Source organism: Rana temporaria, chromosome 3 (assembly GCF_905171775.1).
Source record: "Rana temporaria chromosome 3, aRanTem1.1, whole genome shotgun sequence".
NCBI lineage: Eukaryota > Metazoa > Chordata > Amphibia > Anura > Ranidae > Rana > Rana temporaria.
The window spans coordinates 118,181,364-118,207,929 of record NC_053491.1 but is presented as its reverse complement, the minus strand read 5'-3'; the positions used below and the strand labels follow the sequence as shown (position 1 = coordinate 118,207,929).

The following is a 26,566-nucleotide window of genomic DNA, read 5'->3' as shown; positions in this document are numbered from 1 at the left end:
GACCCTGCCTGACGCCACACACCGGTCCATGAGCACACATCTCTGAAAGAAACAGCCGGCTTCTCCCCTGGCACCTTGCGGCTTCACAGCCTTACGAGACTTCTCTGGACTCACTAGAAAGACACAGGACATTTTCACCACTGTCTGACTTTCCAGGAGCTCATCTTTACTTACTAAAATGTAAGTGTTTGATACTTTTATTGTTCTAGCACTAAAAAGTTTACTCAGAGGCGCTTTTCTGTTCCTTTCCTTCAGAGCTAGAATTATTGCTCTTGCACAAGCGTGCACGGTGATACCCCACATGTGTGGTTTGAACATTGTTTTCATATGCGGGCGCTGCTTGCGTATGCATTCATTTCTGCACTCGAGCTGGTCAGGACAGGGTGCTTTAAACAATTTTTTTTTCTCATTTATTTTACTTACATTTTTGAATTTTTACACCGTTTAAAAAAAATAATAATAATTGGGTCACTTTTATTCCTATTACAAGGAAATATAAACATCCCTTGTAACAAAAACAACAGGTCCTCTTAAATATGAGATCTGGGATAAAAAAAGGCCTCAGATCTCATATTTACACTAAAATGCGATAAAACAATAATAATAATATAAAAATAATAATGTCATTTTAAAAATGAATTGTTGCTTTAGGAGCAATGGGCGGAAGTGACATTTTGCTGCAGTGGCGCTTTTAACCCTTTTTCAGCCGCTAACAGGGGTTAAAAGCGCTACAAAAAAGACGGTAAAAGGCTGATAAAAATTACGGCGCTTTACCATTGACGCCCGGGCTTTGCGAGTGGGAAAGCACTCTAAAGATTTACTGCTTGGAGGCTCTGGGCTTCAGCAAAATAGCAGCCTCCAGCAAGAAGAAACAGGAACAATGCTGAAGGAAATTTACAGCATATATAAGTTTTGGTAGCATGATTATCAATGAGGGATATATGTTCCTTGCTAAAGATTATATTATTTTTTTATCAAGTTGTTATGGGTAAAGTTCCACATTAACCCAACACTAAATAGATATGTAAATACAATATGAATATTAATATACGCAAAAAGGGCTGCGAACCTAAAAAAAACTATACATATACAAACTGTTTTGACATGTTCTGGTTACTAGGGAATCAAGAACTGAGTGAATAGCTGAATGATGTAAAAAGTCACCAACAGGATGGATATTTTCATTCTTAAGTCTGTGAAAAGGAAAATGTATATATCTCCAAAACTTGACCAACTCATATTTTGTATAATTGTCATATGGTGGGAAAGTTATGGAAAACAATATGAAAGATATATGAAAAACTGTCGGGAATAGAGAGGAATCTAAATATAGATATCCCATTGCTATCCCTGATGCCAGAATCAATAAAGGAGGATATTTTTCATCATATGACATCAGCAGCTAGAACAATAATAGCTCATAATTGGAGAAAATAAAAGCCCAAACATAGTAGATTGGATATGTGAAGTGAACGAAATACAATATATCGAAAGACAGATAAGAGAAGAGGGATACATAAATATTCATATGCCAGAATTATGGCAAAAATGGGATGAATTTAGGCTCTCAAATAGAATGAAAAAATATTTATAAGTGTGGAAAATCAGGAAGAACTTGAAGGTTTATTGTAAAAGGAATATAAAATGAGTAAATGGAAAGGGAGAGAATAGGAGTTTCTTTTTTTTGTTTTGCGAGGTTGGTATATGAAAGTGTTATAGGATGAATGAGAGGGTAACAAAGAAACAGCAAAAACAAGTCTGGCGCCAAACTACCAAAATATTGATGGATATGGGAAAAACTGCTCGCCCCGTGCAAGCCCAAAAAAGCTGCTATATGGAAAAAACACACCAGGAGAGGTGTGATAAATGTAGAGTCAGAAGCAACCATATGTAAAGCGCTACTGTGGGACAAATCTTGTGCGGACTCAATGAGCAAACAAGGCATGAATAAATAAGTCTCAATTTAATAATGCCATGAATATTTAAAAACAAATGCAATCCTCCATTGCATGATGTCAAAAGTAAACTTGCTTGTCACTAGTAGTACCTTAGAGAAGGCATGCGATCTGCCAGATGGTAGAAAGGTGTGCTGCCGTAGATGGAAACCTCGTAAGTCCCCTATGCAATTCTGGCACGTGGGACAGAAGGGGGGGATCAGATCTAGATCTTTTGTGGATATAGGGCCAATCGAGCCTGATCAATAGTGAAGGATGGAACAACCGAAAAGCAGAGGACCAATACGATGGGCAGCATAGGAGAGCTCTGACAAGACCACGTCGGGTACAAACCTCCCGGGTGTGACGTCAGGCAGCTCCGGCGAAGAACCTCAATGAGGCTTAGAGAAAAAGATGGCAGAGAGGCTCAAACAAGCGGATGTCAAAATGAGGCTTGGAGTTCAGGGTGAGAAGCAAGCAGACGGGAGCAGGGAGGAAATGTATTAGGCTGTAGGGTATATGAAGGCACATATAGGAAAGAATTTTTGATAAATTTGGTTTATAGATACTGATCAGATTCTGTACATTGAATAATGACTAGAAATAGATATACAATGTGATAGAATCTTGTTTAATTGTAAATTCTTAGTATTTAAGAAAAATAACTAAATAAAAATAAATTGAAAACAAAACTTGACCAACATCGGAATCACATATAAGGTCATTTTTTTTTTTTTTCGTGATTCCCATTTCACTTACAACAGCTACAAGTGCACCATCGGAGAACATCTAAAACACACATGGAAAATACAAACGTGTCCCAACATCTAAAGCCCATTTCCCCACAGGTGGTCTATAAAGGTCCACCTGTCAAGTTCAGCCAGACGTGATTTGAAGCTCCATGTACAACTACGGATGACCGAATGTAAACCGATTCGCACCCATTTAGGACCTAAGTCTGTCATAGGTCCAGAAAAAGTCTGCATCCTTTTCTTCAGACCTAAACGTGAACGATCGGAGGTAACTGGATCTAAATCCATTGCATCTGGCTGTCTTAATGATCTGGGTTGTTGATATGGGTCTAGAAAGCCCTAGGATTTACATGTAGCAAAAAAATGAACAATCACAGCGGCCACACATGCGACATCTGTTCTGTTCCGTTTCAATGCAGCTGGGATTTGTTCACAAATCTCTGATTGGACTGGACATAGCGTCTTTGAAAGTTGCCTACGTCTTTCATGAAAGGTGCCCATGTCTTCCATTGAACTGAAAGGATGAATATGGAGTTGTCTTTATTTTGTTTAACATATACCCTGACTTGTCTTACAGTTTAAATAAACCCACAAGAAATTGTCATACATTTCCTACGGAAGTAACATTCTGTCTAAGCATATTTACAAATGAAACATGTGGTAATAGCATATGAAGATCATAATGCAGTCAGTGCTTGCTTTAAGCCATTGCTGTGCATGCTGTTCAAGTTACATAAGATTGTGTTAATACAAATTGAAACAAGAATGCTGAGAGATCTGTTCAGAAATATTGAAGATAATGTATAAAAGCTGCAGTATAACAACCATATTCTGCTCGTCATATAAACATGTTACCGATTTATGTATCCCTATGCCTATAACAGCTAGCATATGCTGAAGTTAAAAAAAAAAAAAAAAAAAAAAGGACCTGAGGTGTGTGGCCTCCCTTCCCCAGAATGCCATAATTCAGCTACTGGCCAAAATTCAGTTACTAGGAAGTAACAGACCCACTGTATACATTCAATGTACCAATCTCTAAATAGGGGAGAGGTCGGATGAATGACAGGATTCTCTCCCCTAAAGATTTTGCTAGATTAAAGGCTGGTTCACACCACAAAAACGCATTTCGGATGCATTTTTGCATTTGCGTTTCTAATGCGCTTTTGGCACATTTTTTATGTGTTTCCAGATGCATTTCAGGTGCTTTTTCCAGTTACTGTATAAAGGTCTGGTGCGTTTTTGATGCGTCCTAATGCATTCTGGTGTGTTTTTGATGCATTTTACTGAGTTCCAGTACAGTCCAGTGCAGAAAACAAAAATGCAGCATGTCCTACTTTTTTTTTTCTGGAATGGAACTGGAAAGCCCTGGAACTGACTGTACTGGTGTGAACTATGCCATTGTAAACCATATAATCTACTTTCCATGCATCTTTGATGCAGAACAAAATTGCACTGTAGTGCATGTGGTGTTTACTGGCTCTCAGTGTAAACAATAGATGAGAGGGGAGGAGGGGCTGTGCAGTTCAGCACAAAGAGCCAAAACAAATAACCCCTCCCATGTCAGAAGTTCAGCACCAGGAAGAGGACCAGACACCCAAATTTCTACATGAAGCAGCAGTCTGCATGACATGGACATCTTCATTACAAGTAAATGATGTGACTGCAGCTTTAGGGAAAAACTTAATTTTTGACTACATTGCAACAAAATAAAATTGGTTTTGTTGCTCTCTGAGATATTTTTCATCACCTGCTTTCTCAGTTACTGTTTTCCATACATTTTGGCTAAACTTAGGCTTTCAGCAACTAAATATGTTTTAAAGTAGAATAAAATCTCAAATCTGAACGTGAATTTATGAACACTAGCCAAGCAAACCTGAAGAGAAGCTGATCTACTTTAGGAAATGATAGCATTGAGGCGCTTCAACTCATCATAGAACATTTTGAGAGAAGGTAGAACAGCAACAAACGGCAAAGTGGCAAAAAAAAAAAGAGTAATGTCGCGTACACACGATCGGAATTTCCGACAAGAAAAGTTTGATGTGAGCTTTTGGCTGGAAATTCCGATCGTGTGTAGGCCCCATCTGACTTTTTCTGACAGAATTTGACAGAAAAAAACTTGAGAGCTGGTTCTCAATTTTTCCAACAAGAAAAGGTCTTGTCGGAAATTCTGATCGTCTGTATACAATTCCAATGCACAAAAAAAACATGCATGCTTGTAATCAAGTCGACGCATGCTCGGAATCACTGAACTTAATTTTTCTCGGCTTGTCGTAGTATTTTACATCACTGCGTTCTTGACAGTCGGAATTTTGTGTGACCGTGTGTATGCAACACAAGTTTGAGCCAAAGTTCCATCGGAAAAAAATCCACGTTTTTCTTTTCGGAGTTTCTGATCGCGTGTGGGATGTGGGATGTGAAGTGATTTAACCAAGGAGAGACAACGGTTGGAGGCAGACAGGAGATGACAATGGAGTGAGGCAGGAAAAAAGAATTCAGGACAGTGATAAGAAGAGGTGGATTAGGGGGTAGAGTAGAAATGATCAGTTAGGGGGAGTGGAGATGCAGTAGGGGGGAATTACTAAAACTGGTGCACAAAGAATCTGGTGCAGCTGTGCATTGTAACCAATCAGCCAATCAGATTACTTTGCACAGCTGCGCCAGTTTTAGTTAATCTCCCACAGTGGGTAAAGGGGAGAGGAAGGTGTAATTTTTTAAATCTCCAAAATCGAGTTATTAAATAACAAAAACATTAAAGGATCACTAAAGATATATATATTTTTTTTAATTACAAACTTGTTATACTTACCTCCACTGTGCAGCTCGTTTTGCACAGAGTGACCCCAAACCTGGTCTTCTGGGGTCCCTCGGCAGCTGTCTCGGCTCCACCCCGGAGGTATGTATAAATGTTGTGGTAGATTTGTTATTATAATAGTTATAACTTTAACAATTCAAAAAAATGTTACTGTTGTGAGCGCCGTCTATCTGTTGGCCATCTCTGTCCACAACTTCCTCTATTCCCTGTGTGCTTTGCAGCTTCTCCTCTGTTTTTCTTTCAATTTATAGGGACTACACGTCCCATGGTACCTTGCCTCCTGCAAGCAGTGATTCCTGTACTGACTCCGCCTCCTAAAAATCACTAACCTCATCCTTCGATTTTGCTTTTAAATGTACTTATTTCTTCTGAGAAATCCTCACTTCCTGTTCTTCTGTTTGTAACTCCACACAGTAATGCAAGGCTTTCTCCCTGGTGTGGAGTGTCATGCTTGCCCCCTCCCTTGGACTACAGGAGAGTCAGGACGCCCACTAACACACAGCTCCCTTCTCTATCTGTAACGTAGATAGCGTCCCGAAACTCATGTAGTCCAAAGGAGGGGGCGAGCATGACACTCCACACCAGGGAGAAAGCCTTGCATTAATGTGTGGAATTACAAACAGAAGAACAGGAAGTGAGGATTTCTCAGAAGAAATAAGGACATTTTAAAGCAAAATCGAAGGATGAGGTAAGTGAAGGAGGACTGCACTAAGGTAAAGGAAGCTATTTAGAGAAAAAAATTGTACCTTTACAATCCCTTTAAAATGGTTCAATCCATTTGTTCTCCAAGCAAAAGGTTTACTCAAAATATTTTTTATACTATACACAGAACATAAGGATAAGGAAGAAAATATACTGTGTGTTGCTACACCTAGTTAAAACAAATTAATGCATCCAATGTTAAGTCACGGTCACAGTTATATTTTATTTTTCCTGCAAATCATAGATGCTCATAAAAAGAAGAGGAATCCAGTCTAAAAAAGAATGAATAATTTCATACTTGAATAAATGTCTGAATTATCTTCCTAAAAATTAAGTCTTTCTTGTCATACCAATGATATTTTTGACAATAGCACAATCTGAATAGAAAATAATAATAATCTCGTACATTTCCCACACCCTCCTCCTTAATGTTGTGGCCTTAATGCAGTCTAACAAATCAAGAAATAAATTATTTTCTTACACATTGAAACCCTCCGCTGTCAAGTGCCTGACCCCAGTTTGATAATCTTATTTCCTGAGAATTAAAAAGCTGGAAATATAAGCTTCCCAGAGTGTTAATTGCAGCTCTGCTCTGTTGCTAATCAAAAAATTGGATGTTTTGCATGAAAATACTCTGCTAATTAATTCTCAGTCATAAAGCTCTCTGGTTTTAATAACCCCTCTGTGATTGGATGGTCTTTGTAGAGAGACTGAGGCTAATCTGACAAGTTGGAGAAAACACACGGAGAAGTAAAATGTAGCCTTATTATTTCAGGTGAAGGTGACTGCATTAACAGCAAAAAACAAAAAAAACTAGCCTTACTTTATGCACTGGTTATAACAGAATGTAGAATAAAAAAACAACCAGGGAAATGATAGGGTTAAGAGTCCTCACTTTGTACTACAAATAGAACTAAACTGAGCTCCGAACATCACACAAATGACATTATGGGCCTTTAACACGAAGACAGCTATATTCATTTAAGAAGGTTTTGCCTTGCAAAGAACATTACTTAATCTATTCAAATAATAATCGACTTAAAAATCAAAGCAAAACCCTTGAGGGGTAATAACATCCTTACAATACATAAAAGAAACAAGCCTACTGACTTATACGAGTCAAACAAGGGAAATTTACTGAAGCAACATTAAACACAAAAACAAAAATGAGAACATACTGCAGATGATCAATCTTGGGACTAAATGTTTTTTTAGGCTTTTTTATCTTTTTTTTCACCTGGCAATCCTGCCAGTATCACGCTTCCTGTTTTAGGGTGTCTGGATGAAACAGCAATGTAAACACCTCTAGACATCAGCGTTGTCAGTTTGAGGAGAATAGTAGTCATAGACTAGCAGATTTTGATGGACTTGACTAACAAACTGAAGCTTAACTTCAGGTAACACTTTGTAAGCCATTACAGCATCAGTTTTATTCCTTTTATAAGGAAAACGAAGGGCACTTCTGGATAGTGGCATCTGACCGGAGGAAGTGTACCCAATAGAGCAATTGTGAATCTGGCTGATGAACAACAATTCAAGGCACTAGAGCAGCGCTTCAAGGAGGAAAGAAACACGATAAAAAAGAAGGCACCTCTAAGTGTAGAACCACCATGACTTGTATTGCTAAAGGATTAAAAACACTTACTAGAAGTCTGAAGTTAAAAGACTACTCATGTATTAAAGGAGTCCAGCTGTGGCGGTAGTCCTGGAGGGTTCCAATCCGCAGCAAGGTGATGGGTAGCCAAGTCGTCCAGCAGAAGGAAGCCGCGGGAAGAGTGAGGAGACTGCCGCACTATATGGAACCAGTGTGGAACTGGTGGGTGACCAACAGCATGAAGGAGCCTATTAGATGCTCTGAAACGCATCCTGACTATTAGACATCATTTCCCGACCCATGCGTTCCACGTGCTCTTCCTCAGACGTCACCCACGAGTCCAGTGTGGAATGCAGCTCGGCAGTCTCCTCACTGGTCCCTCTTCCTGCTGCTTCCCTCTGCTGGATGGCTGGGATACCCTGCTGTGGATTGGACCCCTGCAGGACTATCACCACAGCTGGACTACTTTAATACATGAGTAGTCTTTAAACTTCAGATTACTAGTAAGTGTTTCTAATCCTTTGGCAATAAAAGTCAAGGTGGTTCTGCACTTAGAGGTGCCTTCTTGTTTATCTAGTTTTATTCCTTTTGTCTCAACCTTTCAACTGCCATTTTGTATGGACAGCTTGATCTGCTAAAGCAGGGGTGCCCAACCTTTTGAAGAGCAAGGGCCAATTAAGCGACTTGGTAACCGGTCGCAGGCCACGAGTAGAGCGGGTGGATGGCAGCCCACTCGGCTCTATAGAGCCCACTCTACTCTCAGCACACCAAACTCGCAGGTAATAGAAGTCTATGGCTCAGTACAGGTAACCTACAGGTGCACTTCTCTGTACCTGTGGATCAGTTTAAAAGCAGCCCAGTAACTACTGCAGAACAGATACGCCCATATATACACTGTGATTTTAGTAATAAACTTACCTTTAATAACAGTATTCTATTCTATTTTATTCCATCCCAGAGCAGGAGGTCGCGGGCCACATGTGGCCCCCGGGCCACTGGTTGGGCACCCCTGTGCTAAAGGAAGTTGAAAACTAACAGACTTACTGGCTGGATCGCCAGGTAAAAATAGATGTAAAAAAAAATCTAAAAAAAGATAACCAATATACATCTGAGGATTGGCAAGTTGCATTTTGTTTCGGGGTTCAATTCTACTTTTGATAGCACATACTACACCCAGTTCAAATTTTTATTTTTAAATACACTTAAACATCGTACAGCAAAAAAGACTTTTAGACTGCCCTAATAAAAGTATAAATCCTTCCCCTCGACAGCAAGTTTTTATCTCCCTTTTAGGAGCCACCCCTATAGCAGGCCGTTGGTCGCTGGAAGCACTTAGTGCTGACAATTTTCCTTAGTACAATGCTGGAACAGTGACTGTAAAAGCTACCACATGACGTTCTGCAACAGAAACTAACCACTTGCAGTCTGCCCCATAGCAGTTTCACTGCTACACGGCGGCAGCTATGCGCCAGGTCACGTATATACAAGTAATCCAGCTCTTCCGGGTAGCGGGTGCGAATGTACAGTGATTTTACACAACGGGAGCTGATCAGCGGGTACTGCGGACAGAAGTTTACAACCACTTTAAGGTTGTCAAATGAAGGCCAGATCCCAAAAGAAAGGGCTAGGGGTGGGAAACTGATTTGATCCACCACTGAGGTTTATGGTCATTTCAATGAAAAAAATTATATATCAATGGAAAGCAAATAAAAACTTTAGCTAAAATACAAAGTATATCGAATAATTATTAGCACAAATGTGCTTCTATAATTTTATCATGAATTCATTTTTCCATTTATATTTTAAGCCAACTATGGGGGAGATTTACTAAAACTGGTGCACACAGAATCTGTTGCAGCTGTGCCTAATAACCAATGGCAAGCTTTTGCCATTGTCCAATCATCTGAAGGTAGCAACAGCATATAACCCATGGTGAAGAATGATGCCCTGTACGATTAGGATAGCAGAGAGGATGGTGGTTGTTAAAGGTTCTGTTTTTTCACCTTAATTCATCCTATCCCGTGAACAATCCTTTCCTTACTTTTCTACACTAATTCCCCTGCTGTAATTATAGAAAGCCAGGATGTCACACGGGCTGGACTTCAAACATGTCTACTATGGTCCATAACCAATGCAATGCAGATTGATTGGATTAGCGGTTTAGAAAGATAAGGATGCGATTTGGATTTCTTTTCAGCACATGTGAAGTTAAAAGGACACTGCATTTCTGGATGGACCAAGAGAATATTCCATATTTAATGAAAATATAATTAGCCTAAAAATAAAAAAATGCAGTCTCCACATTCAAGGTCTTTGGGTTTAGATATAATTGGATTATGCTGGTCCAGAAATGTACACATCCTCTTATTTTTACTTAGCTGTAAACGCATACTCATTTACTTGAATAAGAAACTGTTGGAACTAAAAGATGAGTAAACTTCTTACCTTGAAGCTCTCCACTTTTGCTGTATAGCTCCCGTCTCTGTTCCCGTAAGTAGGCACTCATACTAATGGCGTGAGAAGAAGACTCAAACCTAAGGCAAACAGTTTATTCAATATTACATATTAATCAGATAAATATGAGGTACACATTACATTACAACCTTAAGGCTCGGTTCACACCTATGTGAATTGAATGCGCGTGTCCCCCACATCCAATTCGCATAGCAGGAGAATGTGACTGGCTCTCTATGGAGCTGGTTCACATATCTCCACAGCAGGTCCAGTGCGGTGTGCAGGAAAAAGGTGTGCTTTTTTTGGTGCATTTCAGGTCCAAATTCAGCCCAAAATTCGGGCTAAGGTCGGACTTGAAAAGGTGAACCAGCATGCATCAGACCATTTTGTGTAGAAGAGGAGTGTGATTTTAACAGCAAATTATAAAGAAGACACAACGCTTATATATGCGAGGACCTGAGAGGTTCGCTTTAAGGCTAAAATACATGCATACATGTCTTCTGTAACCAAACAGCCTAAAATTTGGATGCATTTCCCTGCAGGTGCTGCGAACAGCCATCCCATTGATATAAATAGCTGTATGCAGAACACACCAACGGTCTGTGTTCAGTGTTTTATGTACACCCATATACAACCAACCATGTCAATGGGACAGCTGTACACAACATCTGCAGGAAAATATGCATGAAATGTATCCTGTATGGCCACAGACAGCCATGTGCATGTACCCAGAAATGCATTTCCGATTTTGCAGGCCAATACAGTATAGAAAACACTTTATATTTGTAAAATGTTCCCATAAACAGAGCATAACTTAAAAAAGTTAAGCAATATTGTTTTAAATAATTTAAGTGTTTTGTTTTTCTTTTATTTAAAATAGAAGTATGGCTTTATGAAAAAAAAAAAAACATTTATACTCACCTAGGTGGATCGATGCTGCATCTGTTCCCCGCCAGCTCTGCAGTGAGAACACCACTGATCGCTCAGTTCTCCCCCTCCACTCTGAGCAGAGGTCCGTGACTGGTCATCAGCGGCTCTCTGCTCTTCTCTCCAGCGCTAGGCTGTGGAGAGGGTGAGAGGGGCTGACTTGAGCTCTCAGCAGATCGGTGGGTTGCGGAAAAGTTATAGCGTCTGCAAACTATAGGAATAAGAACAAGAACAATGGGCTAGATTCAGCAAGAATTTACGCCGGCGTATATATAGATACGCCGCGTAAATTCAAAGCTGCGCCGGCGTATCTTCTTTCTGTATTCAGAAAGCAAGATACGCCGAAATTAGGCTAAGATCCGACTGGCGTAAGTCTTACGCCGTCGTATCTTAGGGTGCATATTTACGCTGGCCGCTAGGTGGCGCTGCCGTCGATTTCAGCATAGAATATGCAAATGACCTGGATACACCGATTCTGAAACGTACGTGCGCCCGGCGGATTTTTTTACGTCGTTTGCGTAAGGCTTTTTCCGGCGTAGCGTTAATCCTGCTATATGAGGCATAGCCAATGTGAAGTATGGACGTCGTTCCCGCGTAAAATTTTGAAAATTTTACGTCGTTTGCGTAAGTCGTTCTAAGTTGCGGAGGCGTAGCGTAAATAGGATACGCTACGCCCGCATAACCTTACGTCCCCCTACCTGAATCTAGCCCATTGTGTCTTACTCGATTGGGACCATGGACTATGGCATCTGTAGTGTGCATACAGCAGAAAACATGACAGCAACTAGTGTGCACTGCTCATTCCAAACAAACAGAAGTGATGGAGAAAGCAGAGGTTTGGGCTGATCTTGCAAAGAAACAGAAAAACACAGTAAGAAATTACAGTATGTCATCTACCTACGAATGTTCAACTTGCAAACTTTCAAAAGATGCCAACATGCGTTGGCATGTCCAGTCATGTAAAGCTGGGTACACCAACTTTTTTCATTCAACCCAGCAGGCTATAATAATAAAAGGATCGCCATAATAACACAAACAATGTTGGTGCGGACATCTCTCCTGCTGGGATTCCCCCGGCCAGAACACATTGATTAGCACTCATCGCCATTGTCTGCAAGCGCTGATTCTTTGTTGGACTTTTAAACGAAACCCCTGACACGAAACTAGTTCACATGTAGAGAACTCACTGTATTTCATGAAAACAGATGCATGAGCCAGCAGGTAGTGGACAAGTATGGATTATTTTTGAAGAATAATGATGAAGTTTAGTGTCAATATAAGGTTTACATACATTTTAGCACATTACTGTATATAAATTTGGACGTACTTGAAAAGAGAATTCTTAGGCCTCTGGGGTTTCTTTTTAGCAAAAAAAGCTGCAAACTCTCTGCCAGTGCTAGCATAGCTGAGCTGGGCTGATGGTTCGGATGACGTCTTGGTGTTCTTCATGTCAAGATATTCAGTGAGCAGAATCTGCACAAAACACATTAGTCAGTATCGCTTTAAAACCTGTCACAAAATACAATTTCAAAAACAGGTGTAAAACAAAATGTTTTTTTGGTCACAACAAAGTAATTGATGTTGAGATTTGCTGAATAAAAAGGAGTTTGTGGTAGACATGAGCTTCAAAACCTTGGATATTACCTTGTGGATAGGAGTTTACTACTGTGGTCTAGACGTTTTATTTTTAGTGAAGAAACAATTCAGCAAAAAAAAAAGAAGACCTCTAATATGAAGTCTTTAAAAACAAGCTTATACCTAAAGGATAACTTCACAATGGAAAATATTTTCTAGCCCTGTCTTTCTGTAGAATAGACTTTGTATGTTTCTTATTCGCAGAAAAAATCCCTTCTTCCTCTTTTTGCAAGCAATCTTTTTTCTTTTTTCCTATAACACTGCCTGCTGCATGTGTACAGTGCAGTGTAGGTTACTAGTTGCCAAAAAGTGATGTCTAATACTAAGAATGTGCAACACTATCGTGCATGCATGGGATTTGTATTAGCACAGGCCGACTTATTGATGAAGGATGGAGATACCAACAGTGGCCGAAGAGTCTTAGAAGATACCAATGTTGACTGTGGAGTGACGAAAGGGAAAACCAAACCAACTTTTATTTCCACTTCAAGGGGTTTTAAACTCTGAAACAACCTAAAGCATAACTAAAGCCATGTATACGCGATCTGATTTTCCAACAGGAATTGTGCGTTGACAGACTGTTGGCCTAAAATCTGACCGTGTGTATGCTCCATCGGACAACTGTCGGATTTTCCACGGACAAATGTTGGATGGCAGGCTTATAAATTTTTCCGCGGACAATGATCTGTTGTCAGATTTTCAGATCTAACAGACAAACACACATGCTCCGAATCAATGCTCAAACACAACATTAGCACAAGGTGCCCAAGGGGTGGCACTCAAGAGCTGAAATTTCACATAGTACGTCACTTTACGTTCATGTTTGTTGGCCGACAATTGTGTACCGTTTGTATGCAAGACAAGTTCCTGGCCATCGCCCTTCGGACAAAAGTCAGACGCTTTGTGGAAAATCTGATCGTGTGTACGAGGCTTTAGGAAAGTAAAGGTTTTCTGACAAATCTTGTGTGGTGTACTCATTTATGCTGAGCAATACAGTATATATAGACACAATTTGTATTCACTTCCATACAGTAATTTTTTTTTTTTTTTACAAAAGTGTCCTACAGAAGGCTACACTGAGCAGAGAAAAACATAAGTCAAATTGTTTGTGTGTGTATATAAAAACACAGACACACACACACACATATAAACAAGACAATATTAGGGAGCTCGCACACAAAGAATATTTAGAAATAGGTTGTAAAGACATCCAAGAGGACTATATTCATGATAACAATAATGATATCAGCAAGGCTTATTTACTAGCTGATAAATAATGGATGGAAATGGTCTTGTGATATTGTTTCAAAGACTCATATTTTTACACGACAGAGAGAATAGAATATCTGGCTATAATTGCTAGAGGAAATACATATATCACACTAAAGGTCATATAATGGACTCCACTTTACCACAACAAACATAACAAAATTTGTAAATGTTTCTTCTTTTTCCACTCAAAATAAATAAATATTTATTATATAATAATAATAAATAAATTCACCCTTCCTAATCGCAACCTTTAACCACTTCAAACCCGGAAGATTTGGCTGCTTAATGACCAGGCCATTTTTTTCAGCATTGCGTTGCTTTAACGGACAATAGCGCTGTGTTCTACCCAAATAAAATTGAAGTACTTTTTTTCCCCACAAATACATTTTTTTTGTGGTATTTGATCACCTCTGTGGTTTTTATTTTTTGCGCTATAAACATAAGAGCGACAATTTTGAAAAAAACATAATATTTTTACTTTTTGCGATAATAAATGTCCCAATTTAAAAAATAAAAATAAACATTTCCTCAGGTTAGGCCGATATGTATTCTTTTACATATTTTTGGTAAAAAAAAAACACAATAAGTATATTGCGGCGGACAGATCAGACACTTTTGGACACATTTTTGGGACCAGTGACAATTAAACAGTGATCAGTGTTATAAAAATGCACGGATCACTGTATATCACTGGCAGTGAAGGGGTTAATCAAGGGGTAAATGTGTTCCCTAGTGTGTGTTCTAACTGTGGGGGGATGGGACTCACTAGGATAGATGACAGATCAGTGTTCATAATCAATATGAACACACGATCGAGTCTCCTTTACCTCCGAGAGAACCAGGATCTGTGCGTTTACACAGATCCCGATTCTCACTATGTCACGAGCGATCGCGAGTGCCCGGCGGTCATCCCATCAGTTGGGCACTCGCATCAGCTCCAGCGGTGAGCTGCGGGCGCCCTCTAGTGGCCAAAAGGCAAGACGACGTAAGGTCATTTTGCTTTGCCCAGGGGAGCCAACCAGCCGCAGTGAAACTGTGGCGGCTGGTCCTAAAGTAGTTAAGTCTCTTAATAAAAAATTCTTGAATGCAAAGGGACAGGGAACTGAAAGAGTGGCCAGATGATTGGGAGCCAGTACAGCCAGCTACCAATCATTAGTAGAGACTAGGAGCTGTCTTTCACAGCTAGGTCTCTGTATTAGCAAATATCTGTCTCTCAGGACAAGAACATCAACTGCCCAGTGATGCATATGTGCAGTGAGCCCTGGAGTATTAGTGTGCAGCTCAGGCTTGTATGCTGGTTCGGGGAGCGATGTAGATAGTGAATGCATCCGCTGCTGCGGGAGTGTCGGCGAGGGAGTTGAGCTTGTCCCAGCTTCTGTGACCAGTAGAGAGAGGAGGGAAAAGAACCGAGATGCCTACAATAGTAGGAAGGACAACCTCACCCTGGGCTCCCACCAGGCCATGCCTAAAGCGCATTTTGTTCCGCCCCCTGAAGCTTCATCATGGGGATGGAGAATCCATGTGCGTGGGGGAGTATAAAAGCATCATCAGTAGTCATTGGTAAGAGCTGGTAGGTGTGTATAATTGATCATCTTGAGCTGTGAGGTGGGGATGAGGGAGTGAAATGTGAGGGAAGAGAGAGGGGGAAGAGAACAAGAGTACATGAGATATGAGAGTGAATAGTAAATCTATGTGAAACAGGAAATGGTGACATGGAAAGTATGGGTAGTGTGATGCTGGAAGTGGTGCTGATATGTACAAAAATATAAAAACGGAAATAAAAAAATTAATAAAAAAGTGGAAAAATTTAAGTACAAATGAAAATAAAAACAATTGAAAATAGAAGTAACTGAAAATTAAAATAGAAGTAGTGTGAGATAAAGATGAAACTAGGATTAAAAATAATTATAAAAATAAATAAAAACAAAAAGTGAATGGAATAAAAAAATATAAAGGAAATAATGAAAGTAAAATAAAAGTGAAAAAAAAGGAAAGTAAACGAAAATAAAAATTAATATAAATAAATGTAAATAACCAAATAATGAACAAAATAATAGAATAAAAATAGAAAGGAGCATAGAGTGAAAAATGTGAAACAAAGTGATGGTGGTATTTGTACTGGTACCAGTACCAATGTTGATGAACAGAAAATGAATGCAAGTGCATATGTGCAGCATGCAGGCATTAAAGCCAACTCTTTTTCCATGGCATATGTATCGGGTCATTTATAAAAAGGGACTGGAGTTCAATTTTAACCACTTAATCACTGCCCCATAGCCGAATTACGGCTACAAGACGGTTCCTTAACTCTGGGAGGACGTCCTCGGGCACGCACACGCGATCATCTGTGCTCGCCGGGTCCACGGGACCCGCGGCAACAAGGATCGCAGTAAAGGGACAATGAACGCAGCTCTTTACCACGTGATCGAGCCGTCCAATGACGGCGCAATCAAAAAATGTAAATATGATCCAATAGTGCAGCCTTGGGGATGAGGGATAAAGAAAAAGACATTAACAAATTGTGTTTTGAAATGAAACATTGTATTATGTATTGCATAAACAATCATATTAGCTATAATGCAAATATATAACTTTATTATATTAAAGTAATTATATGCATGAATAATTTTACATATATTGGTTTATGTATTTTAATAATAATTTTTCTTTCATAGTCATAATGTATTGTTTAGGTATTCATAAACAACTAATGCATATATTATGATAAGGGTTACAAATATGAAATCCTATGAAACGTTTAAGAGTTCCATTATTGAGAATATTCACAAATAGATGTTATGCTTCTAGTCAGAATTGTGACTTAATTTTCAAGGTATTTAGAACACAAGTTAATTATGTGGGGTATATTTTCTCAGACACATATATTTCAACAGGAGCCAGTATGGCTACAGAGAATGACAGAAAGTGTCAGCTTTAGATAAATTCATAGTTTTCTGTTAAGCCTAAAGTTAAAGGTTACATGAAGATTGATTTTGGACAAACTAAAATAATTTTCAATTTATTTCTTATCCTATACTGCCCCTACAGAAAACTATGTGTAGGACACTAAAATTTCCCTATAGGGTTATCCAGGAAATGACATATGTTTTGACATCTCTCATGATGTGAAAGGCATTTCCACACCCACATTCTAAGGGAAATATAGAATTGTTATACACAGCTGGGGAGGGAGGTCTGAAAGAATTTTGATACGGAAACAATCGTGGAAGGTGAGAGGGGTTGAGATCTTGAGTACAGAAGAATGTAGGAAGGAGGATCAAAGAAATCCTTTAGACACTCAGTTGATACTTCTCGAAACAAAAGAATCTTAAACCATGGAAAAGTATTAATCTATTATTTTTAGCTTTTGGGTAATTAAAGTTGTTTGAGCATATACTTAAAGGGGTTGTAAAGGTAGATGTTTTTTCACCTTAATGCATTCTATGCATTAAGGCGAAAAAACATCTGAGCATTAGCGACCCCTCGAAAACCTTGCGCTGTAAAAGCGCAGGCTTCTGTGCCGGCTTCTCGGCTCATTCATTGGTTAATTGAAAGCAGCGCAGCCATTGGCTAGCGCTGCTGTTAATCATATCCAATGACGCAGCGGGCCGACTGATACAGTGAGCGGCTATAGCCGCCGGCTGTATCACAGGAGCGTGCCCGCAAGGACTTTCCACCATGTGAGCTCGCTCGCATGGAAAGTTCTTGTGGGGGGGAACCGAGACAGCAATTACTAGTAAAAAAAAAAAATATTCATAAAAATGCTATTAAACTACCCCTATTTTGTAAACGCTATAACTTTTGCGCAAACCAATTAATAAACGCTTATTGCGATTTCTTTTTTACGAAAAATATGTAGAAGAATACGTATCGGCCTAAACTGAGAAAAAAAATTTTTTTTTATATATTTTTGGAGGATATTTATTATGGTAAAAAGTAAAAAATATTCATTTTTTTCAAAATTGTCGCTCTATTTTTGTTTATAGCGCAAAAACCACAGATGTGATCAAATACCACCAAAAGAAAGCTCTATTTGTGGGGAAAAAAAGATGCCAATTTTGTTTGGGAGCCACGTCGCACGACTGCGCAATTGTCAGTTAAAGCGACGCAGTGCCGAATCGCAAAAAGTGCTCCAGTCTTTGACCAGCAATATGGTCCGGGGCTTAAGTGGTTAATAATCAATTTAAGCCTGGGTACAAAATAATGATCAAACTCACCTAGGCATTGGGGCTTATTTAATAAAGTTGGAGAGCGCAAAATCAAGCTTACTTCTGCATAGAAACCAATCAGCTGTCAGGTTTTATTGCCAAAGCTTAACTGAACAAGCTGAGGTTAGAAGCCGATTGGTTTCTATGCAGAAGTGAGAAGTGATTTTGCACTCTACTGCTTTAGTAAATAAACCCCAATGTTTCTGAGCTGCTATCCACTTTAAGGCTGGTAAGCCACAATCACAAAAATAGGGCTACTGATGACTGAATCTGAAGAGCAAATATTAAATTTTGATAATCAGAATCCCTCATCTGCCCAGAATGGTCATTAGCTAGGGAATATAAATGTATTTGTATGTTTTTAATAATAAAACTATGTGAGCTGATACTGTACTAAAACCAAGAAAAACAAGGAAACATTATTAGCAAAGCATTGAGGGTAATTTAGGTAATGAAATAGCTGCCAGCAGAATTAAATCCATTAGGAATGCCAATTGTACAATTAGAAACGCCATTAATGTAGATTTGCTAATGTTTCTTAACTCAATGAAAACAAAAATTAAAACCTTACTTTTACAAAAGCACTTTGGGAAACTCTGGGAGAGGGCATTAAATTGTTTAAGCACCATAAACTCTTCTAAAAGGCTTCCGGCAAAGAAGTTTCAACATCCGACGCTTTCACTTATTAAGACTATTTAAACAATTAACCCTCAGCCTGACACAGGGAGGTACACGTCAATTTTACCCTGACAGCGGCGAAGGTGGAAGCAATGTGTATTCTTTTACGTCTCGGAAGCTGAATGACATAAATAAGTTTGGATAGTTGATTTCTGGGCAGAGTTTATTTTATGGGAATACTGGACAAAGAAGTGACATTTTATTTGTCATCTTCAGCTGCAAATGTTAAAACGAAGAGTTACTACACGGGTGAGAGCTTTTATTATTATTATAAACTACAATGTACTCTGGCAGAAATGACAGGATGTCATTCAGCCCTGCCTTCCAAATGTTTGAGTGATAGATTCCCTCCAAATATCTTGAAGTCTATGGTACATGCACAGTGTGAATGCTTCTTGCAAAAATGTGTATGTACATCAATCTGTGTAACACGTAAATGATTCCTGAATGAACAGTAGGGAGTATAATATATAAGAAAATATAGCCTATATTTGCATAAATACATGTATAGTTTAAATAAAGATATTTCATTGACTTGGCCCTATTTTACTGAACCCACTCTATGCAGCAACACCCCATTCCTTTTGTCCATTTTATAAAAAAAAAAGTGAATTTAAAATCAGATATCAGGCAAACCGCTACATACACAAATTAAATACATACCGTGTTTCCCCGAAAGTAAGACCTACCCCGAAAATAAGACCTACCCCGATTTTCAGGAAGGGCTGCAATATAAGCCCTACCCTGAAAATAAGCCCTAGTTTAAAGTGTCAGGGAAATACTAGAGTCCACTCTATTACTGTATTGTATAGTGTAGTTGTACCTTTTGGTATAGCGCTGACCTCCCTCTGCTCTCAGCTGTACTCGCGCTGTTATCTTCCAGTCTCCTCCCAGCGGGGATCGCGGTCTCTCCTCCCTCTGCATTCCTTAGAGATGTGAAGAGACTTTTGGCGGGCCACGGAATCACCAAGCAGCGCTCAGCTGATGTTACGCTGATCTGCTTTTCTAAAAGCTGTCAGGAGGAATGTCGGGCCCCCCTCCCTCTGCATTCCTTAGAGCTGAGATAAGGGCTCCGACTGGCAACGAAAATGCCGAGCAGTGATCAGCTGATGTTACGCCGATCTGCTCCTCTGAATGCTGTCGGGTGGAATGTCGGGCCCCCCTCCCTCTGCATTCCTTAGAGCTGAGATAAGGGCTCCGACTGGCAACGAAAATGCCGAGCAGCGATCAGCTGATGTTACGCCGATCTGCTTCTCTGAATGCTGTCGGGTGGAATTTCGGGCCCCCCTCCCTCTGCATTCCTTAAAGCTGAGATAAGGGCTCAGACGGGCAACAGAATAGCTGAGCAGCGATCAGCTGATATCATCTCTTCTGCAAGCTGTCAGCGAGGGATATCGGGCCCCCCTCCCTCTGCAGTGCTTGAAGAGAGCTTCCAAGGGTTACAGATGTTCCCAGCACTAAGAAGGTATGTTGTACAATTTGAATTCCAGACATACACATAATGCAATATGCAGTGCTGTAAGTTTTAGGAATTTCCACAGGGGATTTCTGAGAGGCAGGGGGGAGACAAGATAGAATAAGACCTACCCCGATAATAAGCCCTAGTGTGTTTTTGGGTAACAAAATTAAAATAAGACCCAGGCTTATTTTCGGGGAAACACGGTATATGTTATCCCCCCATGCTTATCCCCAAATGCCATACCTGACTTTTAAATTCTTGATCTTTATATCTTTCTACTCTACGCTCCTATGTTCCTCCTTCCTAAATAGGGGGATATATTGGAACAAATTGGCATAATACTTTATGGTTGAATGGTACCATACTGTAGCGTATTTGATTTTTTCATTTTTAAAGGCAAACTCTAATTTTGCACTATGTTATACCCGTATTTAGTTTTAAGCCCAGTCATTGAAGAATGATGGAATTTTATTGCAACTCTGCAAAATAAATTCAGATTTCAGTTTTAGCTCCTGGACCCAATAAAAAAGTATATCCATAACCAAAACGTTTTCTTTAGTTGTGAACAAAATGGGGAAAGGTTAGAACTACCGTCGCATTTTATTGCTACCTGGGGTTCAGATTGATTTTCCCTTTATTGTTTGGTGATAAAATTTTACCAAAGGGAAAGTGAGGGACAATCTGCAACAAGAAAACAAACAATAAAAAAAGCAGACAGAGTAGCTAGCATTTCCCTACTTAAAACAGTTGTAAAGTATACTTTTTTATTTTATTTATTAAACTAACAAACTATACTTACTTGCTCTGTGCAATCATATTTCACAGAGAGGCACTGAACCTATTTCTGGGGTCCCCCACTGGTGCTGTCCACTCCTCCTCTGTGTCTGCTCCACAGAAAGGCACTTGCTGTGGGGGAAGATGTGAGGGTGCGCTCCAGAGCCAGGCTGTGCGTGTCCACAGACACACACAGCATGTTTCCTTCTCACAAGATGTGATTGAGATAAGACTTAGCTTAGTATAGGTGAGGTGGAGGTACTACTACTGGGACATTTTTAACTTAATGCAGGGGATGTATAAAGGTAAAAAAATGCCTTAACTTTAGAACCACTAACTAAAAAAGACTTCTATGTGTTGCCGTTATACAACTGTCCCCTTACTTTCTGGAAACTTTTTTTTTTTTTTTTTTTTTACATTTTAACCAGACATGTTGTCATGTACTTTAGATTTACAGGTGCCTGCCCCTCTCATCTGCTGCCCATTCAAAGGAGCCTTTGTATTTTGTGAATGAGTTCACATAATACAAAGGTTTCTGTGATTAGGCAGAAGGAAGGGACTCTGCAATTGAAAGAGCGGAGACCTAAAAGTCCAGCATCTGAGCTCCCAGAAAAGAGCTCAATAAACCTGTTGGAGATAAAAAGATGAGTCTATGAGGTGACATGCACCACGTTGGACATAACTCACACTATGCCTAGGAGTCTGGTTTACTATGAAAACCTGGTGAAATCTCTGTGTTCTGGTGAGGTAAGGTGCAGTATTGGCATGCCTTTAAAGGTAATTAATCCTTCAATCAAGCACCCAAGCATAAGCAGAAAGTGATATTTCTGGGGATATTCTCTTTGCCAGCTGTGTACAAAAATGCCTGCAGCTTGCCATAATGCATTGAATTGTTTTGACAGTTTTAGAAAATGACAGAGGCTGCCGTTTGAAACTGAATGATAACTTTTAATAACATTAAAGCGGGAGTTCACCCAATGATGTTTTTTTTTTCTCTTTTCCCCTTAGATGGATGCTCATTTTGTCTAGGGGAATCGGCTAGTTGTTTTAAAATATGAGCCGTACTTACCGTTTTCGAGATGCATCTTCTCCTTCGCTTCCGGGTATGGGTCTTCGGGAGCGGGCGTTCCTTCTTGATTGACAGTCTTCCGAGAGGCTTCCAACGGTCGCATCCATCGCGTCACTAGTAGCCGAAAGAAGCCGAACGTCGGTGCGGCTCTATACTGCGCCTGCGCACCGACGTTCGGCTTCTTTCGGAAAATCATGACGCGATGGATGCGACCGTCGGAAGCCTCTCGGAAGACTGTCAATCAAAATAGGAACGCCCAGTCCCGAAGACCCATACCCGGAAGCGGCGGAGAAGATGCATCTCGTAAACGGTAAGTACAGCTCATATTTTAAAACAACTAGCCGATTCCCCTAGACAAAACGAGCATCCATCTAAGGGGAAAAAAGTGTTCTGTACGGGTGAACCCCCGCTTTAAGGGTTTATTTACACTTGCTTCTGCTTCAACACACATTAAAGTGCCCACCGCTTCAACATGGTATTATGTGTTTTTGATGGTTCGGTGATGCTCTTTTGAAGCTTGTTGAAGGTTGGCAGATGCCATGTGTGTGTATGTGTATATATAAAAAAATAAATATAAATATATATATAAATATATATATATATATATATATATATATATATATATATATATATATATATATATATATATATATATATATATATATATATATATATATATCCAGCAATTTCTCCAAAACAAAGTGAAGTTAAAGCTGAAAGCGGGAGTTCACCCAAAAATCAACTTTCTGCAGTTAGATCCAGCATACTGCTGACATCTGCAGTATGCTGGTCTTTTTTTTTTATTTTGGTACTTATCGTTTTAGCAGTATGTCTTCTATGGCTCTGAGTGGGGAATTCTTCGGGGAATGGGCGTTCCCGAAGGCAAGCAAGTTGATTGATGGCCTTCGATAGCGCGTCACAGCTTCCGAAAACAGCCGAGGTGACGCATAGAGCTGACTGCGCAGGCGCCGTAAATTGCCGAGCGTCACTCGTGTATTTTCGGAAGCCATGACGCGCTATCGAAGGCTGTCAATCAACTTGCTTGTCTTGAAGGGAACGCCTATACCAGGAAGTAATCCCCGCTCGGAGCCATAGAAGAATTACTGCTAAAACGATAAGTACCAAAATAAAAAAGACCAGCATACTGCAGATGTCAGCAGTATGCTGGATCTAACTGCAGAAAGTTGATTTTTGGGTGAACTCCCGCTTGAATTAATGCCTCTTAAAAGCTGCAGGCGCTTTAATCGAGCTTCACCATAAAACCTTATGAAGGCTTTTGAAGACACTTTGAAGCACCGCTAAAGCGACATGGAGTATTATATTTTAAGCAAAGCCAATCAAAAGCAAGGTGTAAACAGGACTATACAGGACTATAAGGCAAACATTTTATTTAGTGACAGGGGCTTTGCCTGGCGTTCAGAGAGCTTTAACAAAGCGTGTTTAAAGCCTTGTTTTGAAGCAAATGTAAACTAGCCCTAAATTACAAAATGACTTGTGTAGCAATTGTTTATGCATTATTCTTTTTAATGAAAGCAGAGTTCTCATTTAAGGATTTGATTACGGGGCAGAGAAGGACAACACACGGAAGATTACAGGATAAAAATATATTCCACAAGTTAATCCCCAATATTATAGGACAACAACAAATCCTTTAACTGATAATTCTACAGTGTAATCCCTCTGCTGAATAGTTTGTGTTGAGTTCTTAACAGCTAAAAATACAGAGAGTTTAAAAAAATAAATAAACTGATTAACAGATTCCTACTGTACTGGGAAATTACTGAAAGAGTCCTGCCAAATGTTCGTAATGTGAATTGATGAGCGTTAGACTGTCTGTATTGAGGAGGACAGCTTTCAGAGCTTCAAACTGACATACAGGGAGACCGCAAAGGCTCAAAAGATATAGTTAATTCCAAAAACGAAACATCAATATACCAAGTAATCAATTCAAGAAATCTACAGGATGAAATTAATATACCAGTTAGCTGAGCAACAACTATTTGGAACATGAATCAGTGGGTAGTCAAAATCCTGCATGTTATGGCATGGCTCTGTGGTAAAACCCAAACAGAAGTGTTGGTGCACCAAGCATACTATAAAAATAAATAAAAAAAATATAATCGTTTTCTCTTTTCCTAGATTATTCATGTTCTTCATGGAAATCTAGACGGACATAACAATATACAACCAAGGTAAAGTCTAATGCCCCGTACACACGATCGGACCTTTGTCCGACCAAATTCACATCGTAATTCTCTTTGTAAACTCCGATGGAATTCATGGGAATTTCCAATGGAATTCATCAGAATTATCGATGGGGCATACACACGGTCAGAACAGGGGCGGACTGACAACTCATGGGGCCCCCGGGCACTAGGAGATTATGGGGCACTAGGAGATTATGGAGCCCCCGGGCAATAGGAGATTATGGGGCCACACAATATACACACAAGGTATACATACACACAGAATACACATACACACACTGAAAAGGTACTGGAGAGGCGGGGCAGCTATAATCTTGAGATAAAAAAAAAAAATAAAAAAAAAGATTTTTACATCCCTGTCCCTGGTTTTACTGAGGCTGGCAACCCTGATGGGTCCCCCCAGTGGCATGGGGCCCTCGGGCAGTGCCCGAGGGCCCGAATGGTCAGTCCGCCCGTGGGTCAGAATTTCCGATGGAAAAAGTCTGTACTCAAAGTCTGTTCCACAAACTGAAAAGGCAGGTCATATCACAAAAACTGAAAAGGCAGGTCATATCACAATTCAATGTAGCAAGTATAAGAAGAGAATAAAAAAAGTCAACTTTATTTTTGTCTCATGTCAGGCAACCTGTAGTATGCTGGCTGTAATCTTCTTGCCGTTACAAAACACTCCTAGGTTCATTTTTGCTGGAATGATTCACTTTACTGCCATTTTTCTATATCTCTATTGCTAGTTATGTCTTATTAGAAGAATGACTCTTGCAAGGACACTGTTTGTTAAGGTTTGTTCCTGTCACAAGCTATGCTGACAAACTACTTCTAATGGAACTGCTTCTTTGTTTAGTGTAATGGTCGTTATTCCGCTGCATTAGCTACAGAGAAAAAATGGCAAATAAAAAATCTCTGCATTTATTGCTTTGCTTACTTGAGGGGAGCTTGTTAAATTGACTTATTCTGGCACCCTGTCTCATTAGCTCCATGGAACTCCCCTGTTCTCGCCAAGCAATAATGATAAATACAACTCTACTGAACTCTACTGAAGGCACAAATGGGGACAAATACTTGTAGTTACATATGTAATTGTAGAATAAGCGTTTACACATATTATGCTAACATTTTAAAAGGCCAGATCTAGGAAGAGATATTTACAAGGAGCATTTATTCCCTTTTAGTCTCTCCATTATCTCCTTGCCTTCATTCATTTTCACAACAGAGACATATAAAGTATTTATAAGCGTTCATGTATACCGACAATTGTGCCGCATCTGCATTCTTATCAAATAAGAGCAGCACTCATTACCAAATATAAGCTGTATGAAAATACTCCCTGTTCCTCAAGGCTGTTTCAACATTTTTTTTTCCCTTTTTATTTCGTTCTTGTAGCTAAAAACGTATTTTTATCACAGACATCATCACCCAGCTTTTAAAATACTTCTTGCTCGAAGAAGCGATCAACAGGGTGCTCCAGGTCAGTTCTTACTGACATAGGCTTGCTCCCCAGAACAATCTTTACTAAACACTTTCATAACAGCACCCTGTGCATGAAGAGGTTCTTGGGAGTAAAGGAAAAAGTAGTGCTTTTCCAGGAAAAAAAATAATGTATGCGTATGCAGAGGAACGCACCGGCCCAAGCGACCAGCTGGCACGTCAGCCGACTGTTCGAAGACCTTAAAGCCAGAATCGGCTTTGTTTGGGTCTCGGATCTAGTAACCCGGAAGCAATGTCATGACATTACTTTCAGATTACTAGCATCCTACAGGCATCAGTTTAAATCTATAGAATATCAGCATCTGACATCGGTGATCGAAAAATCAGTATTGGCCCTAAAAAAAAAAAAGGTCAACCCCTATTTTGTACTCACTAAACAGAGGAATTATGAATTACCTGTACATTTCTTATCTTGGAGTACACTACAGGACACAGGCAAAGTGTTCCTAGACCCTGGGTTAAAGGCTTGTACCTTCATATGATTGGGCACTGGCAGAGCTTTCAAGGACACACTCTTCTTGGTATCTCACCAATTACCCTACCCCACTCCATGAGTCCTCAACTTTGTAGCAAGAAAAGCAGAGTGACTAAAGAACAGAAGGGA

At 39.7% G+C, this 26,566-nt stretch overlaps 1 protein-coding gene across 1 annotated transcript in view; it reads right to left on the bottom strand.

Annotated features, from left to right (window-relative positions):
• EXOC4 (exocyst complex component 4) overlaps positions 1-26,566 on the bottom strand; it is a 534,668-nt gene that overhangs the window by 388,475 nt on the left and 119,627 nt on the right. Inside the window, exons 8-9 of the mRNA XM_040343312.1 lie at positions 12,503-12,648; positions 10,240-10,328 (exon numbers count right to left, since the gene is read on the bottom strand). Coding sequence (XP_040199246.1) covers positions 10,240-10,328; positions 12,503-12,648 — 235 coding nt within the window. The remainder of the gene's footprint in view (positions 1-10,239; positions 10,329-12,502; positions 12,649-26,566) is intronic.